The sequence below is a fragment of the Sabethes cyaneus genome, chromosome 2, assembly GCF_943734655.1.
Source record: "Sabethes cyaneus chromosome 2, idSabCyanKW18_F2, whole genome shotgun sequence".
Taxonomy (NCBI): domain Eukaryota; kingdom Metazoa; phylum Arthropoda; class Insecta; order Diptera; family Culicidae; genus Sabethes; species Sabethes cyaneus.
Genome location: NC_071354.1, coordinates 110,591,107 through 110,609,480, shown reverse-complemented (window position 1 = coordinate 110,609,480; position 18,374 = coordinate 110,591,107). Strand labels below are relative to the sequence as shown.

Sequence of the window (18,374 nt, the reverse complement as noted above, 5' to 3'; positions counted from 1 at the left end):
ACCTCAATTTGATATTCATTTGGTATAGATGAGGTATTGGTTCCTGCTCGGGTAAAGCCCGCGAGAGGTAATCGTGAAACACTTCTGGGAGTGAGCCATACCGCAAAACCTAGCGGCAGTGCATTTAAAGATATCATTGATTAAACAATTCATGCTGTTGATTGTCTATTGAAAAACATTGCTCTAGCTCTTCTTATGGCGTGACTTAACTATTTGCCTGCCCCTTCTTGGTCAATTTGTCACTAACGGTCGGTGTCATTCTAACGATGTGATGGTGCAATTTACGTACAATATGCTGCATAGAAACAAATGATGTGATCAAGTAGTCTTGGCTTCATTCAAACAAATTTCCAATGGCCCTCCTTTTTTCTAATTTCTTCCGTTTTATCAACGACGTGGCTAGAGGGTGTTGCCTGTAGCAACTTATTCTTATTCTTATTCTTATTAATACCATCACAGCCACAATTAAGGATTCCTGGAAATAATTTTAATTATTTCTATTCATGGAAATATTTCAAATTATTTTCTTGTCTGTATTAACATTTGCATAATATCAGTGATATATTGCAAATGTTTAATCGGCCAGGCCAACTGTGAAGTATTACCGCGAAGACAATTTACGAAATGAATCTTGTGTGAATAAGTTATTCATACATAGATGCATTTCAAAATCAACAGGGGAAGAAGAATCGGGGACTGATTAATTCTGGGGATTCTGATTAATTGCAACTTTGTTTCGTTGGGAGTATCTTTGCTAATAAAGGTTAATTGATACTCCGGACCCTCGGGGATGAACTTATGGTTTTTAGACCAAAAGCCAGGCTGTAATAGGCCAAGGTTAAAGCGCCTTATTTCGCTCTCTGAAAATAGACTATACTCACCAACTACCAAAAACAAAATCAATTTCACAACATAGTATATGTTCAGACAAAATTAGTCATAGTTACTTAAAACTTTTCTATAAGAAATAGTTAAAACAAAATATATTGAAAACGATCTCGCCAAGATCAGCTCTCTTTCTCTTCTCCTTTGTTGCCTTTGATCATCTGCGTTAGAAAATGCTGACCTTTTTACCAATTCGTGAAATGAAACGTCCAAGTTCCAAGAGAAAAGCGCATCCAATTTCCTTTTTCAATTTCGGTTGTTATGACCCAAGCAGAATCCGTGACTTCACTTATTTATCGACCAATATTCCCATCAATTAAAATGCTTCTGTAAAAAAGTTCTGTACTGCTGAGTCTTCATAGCGCTATAGCACTTTTTGATTTAAATCCACAAATTCACTAAACTATCACTCGTGACATCAAAAATATGTAATTTTCAAATAGTTTTTAGCCTTTTAAAACAAAAATCAAAAAAGAAAATTTCCACGAAAAAAATTCGAGGATGTTGCCTGCAGCAACTTAGCAACGAAAACTAATCATGAAATGATGTGCTGAAAACTGTAGTGAATTTATAAAAATTGTTCAACTTTACGAGGAAATTCCAAGAGTAACTCTCAAAATTCAATCTTTTGATGAAAACTATACGAAAGGCACATCTTTTGTGGTTTTAATGGTATGCAAAATTATTGCTGGTTCATAGGCGTACGGAATTTTGCTTCCTCGGCAAACAATGCCTATCAGGAACTGCAGACCAGCGGGACTTTCCCATTCACTGCTTTGCCAGATGGATGTCAGACGAAACGTTCGAAACGGCAAACAAACTGATGAAAATGAAACCGATTTTCGACTGACCTTTTTTATATACTAAAGTAACGAGCGGCTGAAAAGGTGGTAACTACGATAGGCAGAAATGAAGGACCATGAACGTCCTTCGAAGATATACTTTGTTCGAATAAAGCAGGGGCTACTGCTTGGAATAGTTATCAGTCTCTGTGAAGCAAGCGGATGGTGTTGAATTTTCTTACACAACCATTTGGTCATAAATGATGAAGATGTGTAATTATTTGAAATGACAGCACTATTTCATTTATCAAACCATACACGGTAAAAAAATAACACGTTGAAGCGAACTGATTTACCTTTGAATTCGCACTACTTGCCTATCACTACAATTCGAAATGAAACTCTATTGAAAATGAATCAACACAAAGGATAATGAAATCAACAGAAAATCGCTTTAATTTCCAATGCCCTATGTTTTAAAATGTTGAGCTGTCAAATGAATTAAAGTATTCGATTTACAATGAATAATATGTTCGAATTTTTTTTTATTAATTGATTTAATCAAAATACAAACAAAAAATAAAGCTCAATCGATGATAAATAAACCGGATAGTTGTTTCTAATGCCGGGATGTCTTAATATGTTTGGTTGTTGTTGTTATGGTGGTGTGATCAATCCCTTTACCTGAAAACAGATAACAATTTATTAATTTCAATCCTTGTTTCAATCACATACAAAATTTAGCTATACTCACATTCTAGAATAGTAGTAATTTCAAGCGAAAACATATTTTCACCATCTGGGCTTATGTTGTATTTTCCGATTAGTTAATTAAAGGATTAAAGTACGTTAAAGATAATCTTCTGCTTTGCGAGTTTCTGACATTTGTGAAATGCGGAAAATAGTTAGTGCAAATTCAATAGATAGTCTCTTCTTCAAGAAATGGAAATCTCTTGAAAATCAACACTTAATCACTTTAATATGCTATGCTGAGTAACAGATTGATTCAAATGCAAGAACAGTTGAATTGAACGTGACGATTTTTTACCGTGCAGTGAATCAGTTGAACGTAAAGAGATATCATGATTTTACATATTTAGTATTTAGTTTACATAATTGTAGTATATAAACGCTTCTATTGAAGCTACTATGTCAGGTAATTGATGTGGAAGCATATTTTTCTATATTTTTAATAAATTTTCGTGAATAATCGCTGCATTACCGTGCCAGCACCATATTCAAGAGAGGACCAGCTGCAGATTTTTCTTACATATTGACAAAGTTATGGCAATCTTGAAATGGTGTAGATTGCTAAATGTAGATAACGTAAATAAAATCATCAAATCTAGTGATTAAATTGTTCAAATAGCTAGAATTAAGCATTGTTTTGAAAATAGCGGTGGCACGGTATAAAATAGAAACACTCTAGTGAGCTAGTGCCCCAAACCTACGAGGTCACTACAGTCGCTATCCACTTACGAAACAGATCGAATCAATTCATAGAAATAACTGAAATCTATTGAAGATTGAATGAATACAATGTTACTACTTTTCTAAATGTCACATACAACGCATGAGCAAGTATATACACTAGAATCTCTCTTTACGTCCATTCCCTGGGCACGGGCATAACCTTGAGGACTTAACTTACTTAACTGTAACCAGGTCACAGCGCTGGTACATTACATAGCTGATCTTTACATAGATGAAAGATGCACACTAGTGATGCCAAATGTGATGAAGGTATATATATAGCGTGAGTCACGGCCATGGTGAAATGACTTTCACTTCACTTGAAACCATTTTCTTTTCTTTTTTGGTTTCTTTCTTGTTCCACTTACACTAGGGATGAGAACGGAACTAATCACACTTACGACTCCCGGAGGTAGTGAATACCCAAATATACCAAAAGTCTTTGAATCAATTATGCCAGAATGTTGAACATAGTGAAACGTTTGTCACTTCGGGTTAAGAATCCCGATTTGTAATTGTTTTTTATTGATTTAAGTCTTTTGGAGATTCATCACATAGATATTACCTTTGATCTGACCTACCAGCATTTTGATTAGAGAACTACACGACATTTGCATCATCTATACGCTGCAATCTCATTCTGTTTTTATATTCAACACTATTCTCAGCTTTATCCCAGCTATCCACTACTTTCCGATCTATCATCTCCCTATCTGGCATCGGGCCCCAGGATTCACTCGATCAGCAAGATTATTATTCTGAGATGCCAAACCTCTCCCTCTACCTTAGCACAGCATGGAAGGTATAGATATTTCTTACTGACGACCTGGTCTCGTAGACCCCCTTATGCGCTAAAAAATGAAAATGAAAAAAAAATGAAAATGAATCTCATTTTACGTCCATTCATTTTGTAGATTTCGTTTTACGTCACCTTTTTTATGTCCGAAATTTGAATTACCGTCTTCTCGTTTTACGTCCAAAATTTGAATTAACGTCCTTTTTTTACGACCGATTTTTTACGTCCCCCAAAAAGTGGACGTAGAACGAGATTTGAGTGTACATAAAGAATCGTATTATTACATGCATGGATAGATGCTACTATCGCTATAAAGAGACTTACGTAGTCCTATATTGCTTGTTTGTTTCTCAACGATTTTCCAACTCCTTTCCGCAAATCGACTAGAAATAGATACTAGCTTTTGAACAAATAACCTAACAAATAACAAACCTAATGGGTTTTCGTGATATAAAAAGTTACCTTCAAGTGAAAAAAATTCATACCCCTGAATAGTACAAAATATCTCTGGTATCTTCTGATCACCGCAAATCTCGGAATATTTTGGAAGAACAAAAAAAAATCACGTCGAATGCAATCAGTTGTATTTTAAAAGTCTTAGTTTGTAGTAGTTACGGTCGTTTGAATTTTGTCAAAATTTAGCCTGTCCCGATTATTTTGTATGTCTCCTGTACTACCACCGGAAGCATATCTGTCCCATGTTACAAAACACGAAAATGAGAAAATCGCATTCAAAGTTGAAAAACTGATTTTTCTAAAATTACTTAGTTTTCTTAGTCTTACCTAGGCTTCAAATTTTTTCGAGTTTTTCTAGTATAAACACCATGTTTTCGATTCATATTATAAAAATATTTATATATATAATTATAACGTTAGACAACAAAATATCGAAAATGACAAAATGTAACATGGGACAGTTATGCTTCCACCGGCAGTGTAGTCCTGTTATATATAAATGTTGAAATTTCAAAGCAAAGCAAAGCCTAGGTGCTACATTCCGTTATCGAAACTTGACCTTCTGTTTTTATACGACAGACTTCGCAGCTAGCTGTTAGAGTGCAGGACAATTGCAGGGCCTGTTGATACAATCCCATTGACGCTAACAGCCTCTCCCAGTCGAGATTCGAACATACGACGACTGGCTTATTAGGCCAGCGTCATACCTCGAAGCCAACTGGGAGACATGTTGAAATTTTATGAATAAGAATTTGAACAGCGAAAAGGGTTTTCTTGAAAGGAGCTCAAACTTGTAATTTAATACCTACATTTTGAAACATGTTAATATAAAATTGTTCACCTTTTCCCAGGAAACTGTCATTATTGAATTTAAGCAACGCTAAAATCGATTCATGGGACGATATTGATCGATTAGCCGAGTTTCCCTCTTTGAAAAATCTTCGAGTACAGGTATTTATTTTATATAACTAAAATGAGGCCATATACTGTATCTATATGTCAATTTTATAGTGCTGGCCATTATGGGATAAATGTGATTCTACCGAACATGAACGACGGCAACTACTGATTGCCCGATTACCCAATATAGAAATTTTGAACGGGGGTGACGTGATCGGAGCTACAGAACGTGAAGATGCAGAGCGATCCTTCATTAGGTACTATCTCGATAAACCAGAAAGTGATCGACCCGAACGGTAGTATATGCTACATAATTTTCAAAAATATATACTTATTAGCATATATTTTAGATACATAAATTTAGTTTCTATTCATGGAAAACTAGATCCACTTGTCAGCATTGATCTGAGTCCGGAGCGCAGAGTGAAAATTACATTCACCTATGGCGATACCAGCGAAGAACGTACCGTCGATGTATACAGGTTAGTGTTAATGATATTGGAGTTTTTATACACTGGTGTGCCCTGAAGCATTAACATTTCCAGATATGTTCGGATTAAAAAACCTAGATATTTGAATACTAATATACGTGTTTCCTTTGATAGTTAACTTATATCAGAATAAACACATATATTAGTATCTAAATATCTGGGTCACAAAATACAAAATGCATCTAGTTTCTTAAAAATATTTTTTTTCCTAAACATATGATCGATTTGAAATGCTAGTTCTCCTCAGGGCACGCTACTACTACTGTATCTATCAAAGTGCCAGCTTTTCTCATCATCATCGTTTTTTGACATATCGATACTTAAGAAATCACCTATTGAATTCTATATCTTCGTTTAACCCGAATCAACCAATAATTGCCCTGTAAAATCATTCCAATTTGCAACTCAAAGATGCTACTGCATCAATGTGCAAAGTTTTACCAGATGATAGAAATGTCGGTTCGTTATGGCGAGAAATATAAAATATGTCAAATGATCGTTATCAAATCGGTTTTCAAATTCTGAACGCATATTATATAGTTACAAAGCAAACACAACATATATATAATATTGTCAAAATCATATTGAAAACAAACAGCGTAACGAAATCTAAAACTTATTTCCCAGAAAACAAAATAAAAAGTATGAAGGTTTCTACCTAGGGGCACGAACGAAGGGCTCACGTAGGAGTACGAAATCAAATAAAAAAACCCGAATTAATCCACCTAGCGGCGTGACCTAGCCTTTCTACTGCCGCAATAATCATTATTTAATTTCCCAGGTACATCATTCCTCAAAATCCTCATTTGCCAGTAAAATTCACAACGTATTGCGTAGAGCAATTATATTTTCTTTCCTTGAGTGCGTAAATACTTGTAAGCGTCATTTATGCTACTTGATGAACACCTTATTTAGTTTTATAATATTTACGTGATTTATAGAAAAATAATGTAGACACAAAAGATAATTTTTGCAGACTTCAGTGAATATATATATAGAAAATTAGAAATTAACCCTCTAACGGGTCTACAGACGGCCTTAACTTTCGGGCTTCAGAGCCACGAACCTTGTTTTGAATTGACAATATGAAATATGTGTTTATAGCAGATTTTTTGATATTTTGATATTAATACCATGCGTTCAAAAGTTAGCATCTTTGAAAAACAAGAGTTCAGAAAAATTATTATTATGCTTGGCTTTTGAAGAAAAAGGAATTCTACAACAAAATGATTAATCTCAAAACTTTGCTATTAGTTTGCTTGGCTTGAATTTTGCAATATATCTGAATTAGAAAAAATAACTGAACAAAGCATTAGATATGAAAAAGAGAAATTGAACTTTTTCTTAGCTAGCGCTCCTTCAGATAATTATTTTCATATAAAATCAAAACATAAGCTTCTTTTGAATGTAATTTCATGAAAAGATAGTCATTAGCTTGATCGCATCGTTTTTCCAATGTATCCCGTTAGAGGGCTAGTAAAACAAGATGAGGTCGAAAAATAGTGCAAAAGCTGCGCCATAAACATGCTTGAGAATGGGAAATATGATCGATATGATTTACAGTGCTTGTCATTTTTGATTTATTTATTAAAACATGATTCATGACATAAGACATCTGTCCTTTAAAATGTCACTAACGAAAATAATTCTTAAAAAATTACTACCGTGCAACGTTTACTTCCTATTTTTCATATAACATTTCTAAGCTCTAGTATCTATTGATTGAAATGAGCATTTATTGATGCGCAAATTTTGTTTGAAATTTGTATAAATTTATTTGGAAAAATCAACTCACTAGTATTTTTAATCCTATACACCACTATACCTACATGCTTAAATTAACTGCATTTCGACGCTTTTTGCTTTTCTTGTACAATTGTGAGTAACAGCAAGTGAAGAAAATGACAATTGAAATCTAAAATCAAAGAAAAGAAAAAACTTTTCGTGTGAATCCCACTATTCATTCCCACTATATTCATTTGCAACAGATACGTAGTTCGCCTACGGCGTGCAGGCTTCATCAGTGTCTTATTTCAAAGCGTATACGTATCTGTCGCGAATAAATATTAAATAGTGGAATTTAGTCGGTAAAAGTTTTTTCTTTTCTTTAATTTCAGAGTTCGTATTCCACTAAGAGGCTTCAATATTTCAGACAATTGACATAATTCTCACTTTTCTTGAATTTCAATGCAAATTTAAAAATTGCAAATTCTCATCACATACACACGTACATACACACCTACATACATACATACATACATACATACATACATACATACATACATACAGACATACATACATACATACATACATACATACATACATACATACATACATACATTAAATACATACATACATACATACATTAAATACATACATACATACATACATACATACATACATATATACATACATACATACATACATACATACATACATACATACATACATACATACATACATACATACATACATACATACATACATACATACATACATACATACATACATACATACATACATACATACATACATACATACATACATACATACATACGTTTTAATATACGGAACTTTTGAATGAACCGTCCGCTTTTAAATAACTCGTTTTCGTTTGATAGATCTCAGCAGTAATTTTCAAATAATAATAAAATGTGTGATGTTTTTCATTGAATTGATGCTTATATGTTACAAAAGTATGTTTTAAATACTATTTTTTCACATTTCTTTATGTAACTTTCAAATCCAATCGTCATGAAATTTGTAAGTTAAGGGTTTGCAAGGCTCCCCTTTCATATGCAATCAATTTTGTTCAAATCGGTTGAGGGACCTATGAGATAATGAATTCCCATATTTTTCGTATTTTTATACATAACTTTTGAGCTAAAAGTCCGATCAATATGAAATTCAATAGCGACCTATGGGACACCTAGACCTTCCATTTGACACTAAGAACTTTAAAATCGGTCCAGCCATCTCCGAGAAAAGTGAGTGAGATTAAAAGCGTCACATACACACACACATACACACACACATACATACACACACAGAAAATGCTAAGTTTTCGAAACTGAGTCGAATGGTATATGACATTCGGCCCGCAGGACCATCTTTCCATTTCCGGTTTTCCGAGTGATTTCTATACCTTTATACTATATATTTATATAGTAGAAAGGCAAAAAGGTAATGTATGCCGAAATTAGTAGCGTGATGGGAATACCCTCCCGTACCCTGTAATACTCTTAGCGATTTAGTTCCCTTACTAGAACGAATTTTATTGCCAACACTTCCAACAATTGAAAAAACTTCCGCTATCATCGATGTCTGGCGAACGGCTCTAAGCACATCAGGAATTTTCCTTCCATTTCTTCAAATTTGTAGTAGGGAAACCCGCCTTTAATTATTTACTAAATATCTTGTATTGTAGCTTCCAGCATAAATAATACCCCGGTCTCCTACAGCCTCTCAACAATTTTTTCTCTATCCCCGAACCGGAACTCCTGCATAACGTCATCCTCTTCATCATCGTTCACAAATACCTTCTCTTCTTTGTTATCAATCCCACTATTCGAAGATAGTGAGATGCAGATTTCATCTCCTTGTTTAATCATTGTATCACTCAAAAGACTTGAAAAATATTCCAAATTCTTTACTGGCAGATCCTTTGATGGCAAGAATGCTCAAAAAGTGCAAAGATCCCCGTATTCTGATCAGAACCCGGCATCGTCGAAACAAATAAATGAAGCTAACTTTCCCTTACCTTCGCTTCCTTGTCTCATTTGTTGAACAGAACGTTTCAAGCAAGTTTCAGCTGAAGCTACTGACTATGTCAAATGACGACGATTGACAGTCAGGCACCATTTGTCGATGTTGTGTAGATTAATCATAATATGCGTTAAATTGTAGGAAATGTTACTCAAAACCAATTCAATTGCATTCAAAGTCTAGGCTGACCTTTTTCTGACTATTTGATAAGAGAAATACAAATGAAACTTTAAAATCGGTCGTCATGATTAAGTAAAAATCGTTTCAATGACGCTGATTGAAGCCAGTTTTGAAACGAAGCGGCGCTGCTTCTGTTGAAACTGAAGCTTCATTACTTCATTGTTGAATAACAATTTACTATTGTAAGTGACGTTTCTGGGCCCTGATCTTGTTTCCTAAATTCGTTATTTGAGAGCTTCGAATAATTTGGTGGCTTTTGAATATCAAGTTGTTCAAAAATAAATTAAAACGCGACGTCTGGCTCATACAATAAAGCATTTTTACAGCAAAGTTACTCTACTGTACCTTTAACGGGTTCAAGAGCTATAATTATTTGACCCACATTTCACTCTCTTCATTGCTAGTAGTCGAAGAATCTCGTCGGCATTAACACCAAGTTGTTTTTCTAATAGTATATTTTCTTTTATCAAATTTAGTTCTTATTCGAATAAGGAATTGGAAAAAACAAGCAGATTAGAAAATACCGGAAATACCGGTTTTTTGCTTTTCCAAAACCGATATTTCGGTATCCAAAAATTGGCCGGTATTACCGGTTTCGGTACTACCGGTACTACCGGTTAGACAGCCCTAATTGTCGTGCAGTCCTCTTTTAATTTTTAAAATCAATTTATCTTGATAATCAACATGTCTACTATACTTTAAAAATATTGAGCTCACTGCAAGTATATGATTCTCCAGCACAAACAACACATTACATCGACACTTCGTTGACGTTTTCTTTGTTTATACCAGAATGAAAATCTTGCAAAAAACTTGGTGCCCTGAAGTAATTCAAACAATTCTTATTCAAGCGTAACTTGTCTTCTTCAAAAATGCAATAAGTATAGATGAACTTATTGCCCTCTTGGATAAATTTTCTTTGTCTTGTGCAAGAAATGTTAGTCTAATAAGCGCTTTCAAAAATTTGGTAGTTATCAATTTCTTCATGAAATTATAGAATTTTTTTACTGATTAAATTTTTCAATAATCTAGCAAAAATAACCGGCGCGTTAAAATTTTCTAACTTTCATGTTACAAAACATCGACGAGAGCGTGGCACGAAAAAAATCTCATTTATGGGCAAGCTAGCAGCTGCTTTTATTACCATTTTTATTGTTTATATCCATTTTGGAAAAGCAATATCTATGAATGCTTTTTTCTTTTATAGCTCTTAGTTACTTTAAAAAATTCAAGGCTGTGAACAGTGTATGTTGTCTTGCAAGTGTTCTTTGAGAAGACAACCATAAAATCATCAACACTTGTGGTGGTTTTCTTTTAGTTTTAGGCGACTCTTGAAAGTCACTATAAATAGATCTCGATAAGAATTACAAGTTTTAAAAGGACCCAGGGAAATATTGTTGAGAACCTTCTTTAGTGTGGGCCTCACTAGTTTTATAAGGGTTTTATGGCTGTTTTATCGCAGTTTTGTTGAATTGCAAGTTTTATGATCGGTTTTAAGGAGCAAATGCTGGAAACTTCTTCAAGTGCATCTTAAAATTGAATTTGTTACTTGGGACGTGACTTATTCTGCTCCGTTTCATTTTAACTTTTCTCTTTCTTGCTGAACGCAGTTGTATGAGCAACCGCACACTGTGCTACTCATTGAGGAGAATGTTAATACACTTTGCCTAAAAATAAAAAAGAAGAAAACTTATCCAATTTAATTCTACAATGTGTATTTTATTCACGACAGATACGTATTTCGCCTACGACTTGCAGGCTTCCTCAGTGTCTGTTTTCGAACTAGTTAGTAGTAGTTTAGAAATTGGTCGAAAAACACGAAACTGATCCGAGGCCCGGAGGGCCGAATCACATATACCAATCGATAGAGCTCGACGAACTGAGCAACGTCTGTGTGTGTATGTGTGTGTGCAGCTCATTTTCTATCGCCTGTTTCTCGGATATGGCTGAACCGATTTATGCGTTATTAGTCTCATTTGAAAGGTATTATTGCCTAGTATATCACTATTGAATTGCTTCGTGGTCCAATGTTTCGTTTAAAAGTTCTAAGCAAAAATGTGAAAACTACGTGACACGGTTTTCTCCGGAACCACACAACCGATTTCAATGATCTTAGTACCAAATGAAAGCTCTTGCTAAATTATAAAAATTTTCAGGAAGTTTTATTGAAAACAAATAAGTAGTTTAAAAGTTATGCTTAAAAACGTGTTTTGACAAGGTAATAATTATCGCCTGTTTCTCAGAGATGGCCAAGCCGATTTATGCGCTATTAGTCTCATTTGAAAGGTAATATAGCCGGATAGATCACTATTGAATGGTTTTTTGATTGGACTTTTAGTTTGAAAGTTAAGAGTAATTGAAATTACACGTTAAAATTTACAATACTTTATAGCGCTTTTAACCAAGATAATTTATCTAGTTTCAATTGTTTTAGTATTAAACGAGAGGTCTTAACACTGCAAATGTATTTACCAAATTTCATAAGGATTGGTTCTACTGGTCAAAAGATATTTAAAAATGATTGATGAAATTTATTCAAGAAAACCTTAATGACCAAACCTTTAATTGGACTAAACATTTAAAACAGAATAATATAGTAAAAATGTGTAATTTTTCAACGGATGTTTCTTCGCAGCAGTTAATTAATAAAATATAGCACATTTTCTTACACTTTTATGGTGACCGTGAATCCACCTAATAGGGTGACACAAATTTTTGTTTTTTACATGCGTCCAAAACAATAGCGTCTTCACAAAAATTCTAGAACACTAAAATAAGCAACTTTGCTGCATATAGTAACTATCTGTCTCTTACTGGTTGCGAAATTTAATGATTTGTTTGAAGAAACCACTTTTAAAGCAAGCAAAGCAAAGCCATGGTTGTAAACGTCCTTCAGAACTTGACCCTTTTTTATCGATAGACTTCGCAGCCGGTTATTAGAGTACAGGAAAATTACGGGGCTAGGGCAAAGATCCTATTAACTCTGTAGCGACACCGATCAGTCGAGATTCGAACATACAATGACTGGCTTGTTAGGCTAGCATTGTACCCCGAAGCTAACAGCCACTTTAAAATCAGATCTGCTCAAAAATTCGGTATACGATGTTTTCATTGCTTTCCTATATTCTATAAAGTAATTTATAGCTTAAAATACACTCTGAAAATTGTTTATCGCTAGGATGCATATGGATGATAACTAGCACAGCGTTAACAAACAGTTGAATTAAATTCCGAAGACGTGTCGATTTCTTAATGATCATTTCCAGCTCAAAACGCTAAGCGCAAAAAGCCAGTTTTTACTCGACTATTTTCGATTGGAATTGGAATTTGAATGTGAAAATAGTTTCTTTCTAAACCTAATATTTGACGAGCAGCATTCCAAAAGGTCTCTTTGCGACTCGTCTCTTACGGTTATTACGGCGGCATAAATGCACTTGAATGCGTCTATTTTGCATGAAACGGTTACTGGTGTTATTGGAAAGCTTATCCTTTAGAATAATTGGGTTGAAATCTATTTATGCCGCCGTAATAAGCATAAGAGAAGAAATGCAAAGAGAATCTCTCATTTGCACATTGGACCTTTTGACATGTTGGTCGAGATTTCCAGGTTTATCTGTAAGTAGGGGAACTGGGGGGAAAATGAACACCCTTAGCAGTTTCGCCATTTGCTTCCCCAGGAACCAACCAAATGCTGAACGCACTACATGAATTGAAAGCTAGATTCATATTCCACGTAGCAAAATATAAAGATGTTTGAAAAAGGACGATTTGTCATGAAAAATTCCTTATTTTCGAAAGCGTCACATTCGAGCCTGATTTTTTTCGTGTGGGTAAAATGAACATGCAGTGAGGGCAAAATGAACATGTCATAGAAAACTAAAGTTAACATGCAGTTTGGATAAATTAATCATTATTTTACCTTATCATTGTTCTACATAAGCTGTAGATATTCAACAAGGCTGGTGAAATTAAAATAGGACTCCACAAAGATAGCATAATGAATCTTCGCCACGTTCATACAATGCTAGACTTTCAACTTGCTTCATCGGGCATTTTCCGTCATTTTTCGAGAGACTCGATTATTTTTATTGATTGAATTGTAATTAGGTCCTGACTGCTGATAAATGGAAAATAAGCCATCATTATACACATTGTTCATTTTGCCCCCATAGTGAAGTGTTCATTTTGCCCCCAAAACACCAATTGTTTTCTAGTGTTTATTATAAACAAACAGTTGATAAAAATATTTGGAATTTTCGACAGAACCGCAGGACAGTGATAAGCAAACAACACAAAATGATACCAATAGTCGAAATTTAATTTGTTTCGCCAAAAAAGCTTATATACTATTCGCGGAAATTACCATCGGCGTTGGATTTCAACAAATATTTTTTACTTTTTCAATTTTTTTCACATTAGAAAGCTTATGATCACCACATATTGTCTCAAACAGCTTGAAATACTTCTAGGAGAAGATACCTATTGATCTGGAACAAATTTTAATCGGTTTACTGGGAATTTGGCTACCTGTTCATTTCACCCCCCCTGTTCATTTTACCCACAGTTCCCCTAAAACATAAAAAGGTTTGACAAAACGGGTCTTTTTTTAAAAAGGAGGTACAACCACTAATCGTACCACTTATGGAGGTAACAATCGGCACCAAATCTAAGATTTTTGCTTTCTGGCCTAAAATGAACAATCTGACAAAATTTGGTTCAAATCCGTGAAAGTCGATTACACGGTTATCGGATACTTTGTATGTGTTGACTCCAATAGATAATTTTGAGATTTCACAACTGAATAACTTGAGAACGGCTGGGCCTAAGAAACAGTTTATATAAGAATTTAGTTCAAAGTGATGCGTATAGAGATCGAATAACGCAATTGAAGAACGGCAGATGCCCGGTTTGTGTGTGCTGCAGTATTTTTATAATTTCGAGTGGTTTGTCGCAGAATATGGCAGTGCAGTTTGTAGGAATAGTGAAATCTATGTGATACGCGGGTGGATAACATGGATTAAACACCCATAAAGTGCTTCTTGTCATGATAATTGAAAGTGAAAGTTTGCAAGATCCAGACGCTATTTCCGTATCAATGCGAGGCGATACGTTGTGGGTGTGAGCAAGATAGGACATACGTTACTGCTATCTGTGGGAACTACCAGCTCATTTGTTTCTCTCCTCATATAACCAAAACAAGGATAAGAAGGAGAAGAGAAAGCAACGAAAATTCATCTTTCTTTGGTCATCTATTGCGAGATAAGTTATACATTTTGTTCCAGCTGGTAGGGGAGGGAAACATGCTATTAATCGACTCAGGTCGTCTTTTATATAACGCATTATGGCATGCTTTCGGTTATTGGGAATTCCATCTAACATAACATAATCTCAAAGTGATACCAATTACCGACTATATATTGTCAATTGCAAGAGAGATTGTGCCGTCCAAGGTGCGATATCACTCATAAAAGTGTTATTTTAGCTTAAATCGTTTCGGTCTCTTCGGCGCACTTATTGCTTGGAAGATAACGAAAAAGTGCGCCGAAGATACCGAAACGGTTTAATGCAAACTAGCACTTTTATGAGCGATATCGCACTTTGGATGGTGCAGTTTTCCTTGCAATTGACAATAATTTATCAAAATTACCAATAGCGCTAATATAACAATTTAATGATTCAAATTCGATCAAATCTGTTATTCGCAAAAAGTGGCATCACGGTTTCTGATATGATTTGCGATGCGCACTCTGCGCACTGTACGAGAAAATTCGCGATGGATTAGTACCACGATCTCTTTTACTCTCTTGAACTTCCCATGTGGCGTATGAGTACGGGGAATCTATTTGTTTTTGTTTCGGTCTTTTGCACTCTAACAGATCCCTGACCTTGCTTTGGTTTCACTCAAACTCAAATCGCGACTACGAAGCTGAAGGGGATTATTAGGCCTGTTCGCACTTATACGGGGTCCCATGCCGAACTGTCATTGTGTGAATGATGACAAAAGCAAAAATGCTTCCCTCTTCTTTTTTCTCACATAGAAACCAAACAAATATTAGCAACTTCGCAGTCGCGAATCTAGGTACAAACTTTAAAAGTGGCAACAGAGCACTTTTGCAAAATGTTTCTCTTTTTTTTCTTAAGTGGGTCTATAAGGGCTCTGTCAGGTATGTTTTTTACAAGACAGGACAGGTAATGGTTTTTTAGTCTCGCTGTTGCGTTATTCGTTTTCAGGAGATGTTTGCATTTTGGACTCGCCTCTGTATTGGTGGTGGGTTGCCAGTAGCCACTAGGACGTATCGGAATTGGAATTCAGGTTTTCTTTACTACAGTTAACTTTCGCTAATTGCACTAAGCTCTTAGCCCATTTAGTGAAAGACTTTCGTTAATTGGGCTGAGATGTCAAAACCGAGGGATATATCAATTGTTTTTGTCGAAATCGTCGTAGAAAGGTTTATACAAATATACACTTATATTAAATACGGAATCAAAGTGGAAACTAATCTCTCTGTTATTGAAATTTATTTCTAGATTATTTAACATGCAAATAGTAGAATTTCATGCGACAATTTCAATATATATTGGCATTTTTAACTGTTTCACCGTGATGCTAAAAATGGGAGGGTCAAGTTCATAATTGATCGGAAAACGATGTGATGCAATTGTATTCCATTTAATTAATTTTAATATTTTCTATATAAAATATTTTCCACACTTGAATGAACTATATTCAAGAGCCCCTCAGAAGAAAAAATACGCTGTCAGAAATGACGTTTGACTTCGTTTTAGATGGGCTATAGCCCAATTAACGGGAGCCCGATTAAAACGTAGCCCATTTAAAGATAGCCCAACGAACGAAAGTTGACTGTATTTGCATTAGATCATTGCATTTAATGATCCATACCAGAGGGAGTGTACAGTGAGCCTGTTGTTTACCCGTTGATTTTGTATGATAATGACAATTTGACGTGTTGGCGATGGTATTTTCAAAATTACGGTGGTTTTTGGTTTATGAAGACAGATACCTTTTTGTTTATGATTATCTGATTGTGGGGATGTGAGACACGTCTGAAGCAATTCGGATTGCATCGGGATACTCCATTTCGATTTTCCCAAATAAAGAATCTTTTGTTATCATACGCATTAATACTTGATTGACGCAGAATGGAATATAATCATCCAACATATTCATTATTTAATGGTTTAGGAGTATGATTGCGATACATGAATATACGCAGCGGTTGAGCTAGACATAGTGATGCTCAATTTTCAAGTTGATCAATTGATAGGCTGACCGACTTGACCAGTCATTTAGTATACTCATTTATTCGCAAAGTATTTGGAGTGAACTGATTAGCAAATAATCGATAACCAACATTCTTTTTCTTTTGTGCTGCTTCAAGTTTAAGATACCCGATCGTCAATCTTTTTCATACATATTGACAATATACGTTTAAAAGACGCGGATCAGTACTCAAAAAAATTGCTATTTACAGAAACATTATAATCTCGGATACCTATAGCAAAACTCCCTACGACCGCCGGTTTGAGTTTAGTTTGCTGCCAATAATGATAACACATTTTACTCGTTACCTTGATCCAACAATTATCCGCCTGTTGTTTACACTATTTCCAGGCAAAGCTAAAAAAATGTTCTCTGGTATAAATCTGTTCGTAAAACTAAAACAAAAACTAAAATATCTTAAACAGGCTTATCTTGACTGTCGACTTGAAAATATTTAAATATGTAATAATTCTCCTAACCACTTAAAAAAATAAATAAATTTAAAGAATAACGATCATATCACTTATCAAGGTGAATCCCGATCCAACGAAACCTGCCTTACTAACAAATCACAACTCCTTCCTGTAATCTTTGCAGGGATGCAGAGGTTAACACGGTCCCAAAAACAGCAAAGATTACACTAACACTCCTTCCCCAATCCCATCTGATTGCAAGGACGTGGCCGGCGCAGTTATTGACCCTATATATATCGAGTTACTGAATTTTGCACAGTGAGGATGATCGGTCACTCCCAACCTCATTCACTTGATTCATTGTGCAATTTCACTGGTTCGGGTCAATCACTGAGTGCAACCATTGATATGTGCAATCAGTCTAAGCTAAGCTAAGCTAAGAATTTAGTTCAAAGTGATGCGTATATAATTTGACTCTGTCAGTTTTATGAAAATTACAAATTCAAATACAAATCAAAAATAATATTTTAACTGAAAATGCCTATGTCAAATGACATGTAAGATGGTATAACAAAGGTTCCTTTCACCACTAGGTGGATTAAATCGGGTTTTATTTTTAGGTTTCGTATTCTACTAAGACGCTCCAAAAACTTTAGTCAATACACTTTGAATACGTTGATGCGATGCGCTGACGTATGACAACTACGGGTACTTTTAACATGGGTAGTGCGTTGAGAAAAAACGACGATTGTCAGTAGCGGTCATTGCCATCAGAAAAATATTAATCCATTAATGCATGATTGATTATAAACAAAGGTAATTCTCCGCTAAGATTAAAAATTTAACGACTTTTGATTGTCTTGACGCCTCTGAGTCTATAGTTGCTGTACGCGCATCGGTTGTTTTGTTTTCACGTTTACTGCTGTAGCTACCGAGAGGACCGGGAGCAAA

The 18,374-nt window shown here is 34.9% G+C and overlaps 1 protein-coding gene across 5 annotated transcripts in view; it reads left to right on the top strand.

The window, feature by feature from the left end:
- Positions 1 to 18,374, top strand: part of LOC128734231 (tubulin-specific chaperone cofactor E-like protein) — a 127,853-nt gene that overhangs the window by 87,631 nt on the left and 21,848 nt on the right. For all 5 annotated transcript variants that reach the window (XM_053828302.1, XM_053828299.1, XM_053828298.1 and 2 more), the window contains 3 exons: positions 5,244 to 5,343; positions 5,404 to 5,588; positions 5,643 to 5,774. In XM_053828302.1, the coding sequence (XP_053684277.1) occupies positions 5,244 to 5,343; positions 5,404 to 5,588; positions 5,643 to 5,774 (417 nt within the window). The remainder of the gene's footprint in view (positions 1 to 5,243; positions 5,344 to 5,403; positions 5,589 to 5,642; positions 5,775 to 18,374) is intronic.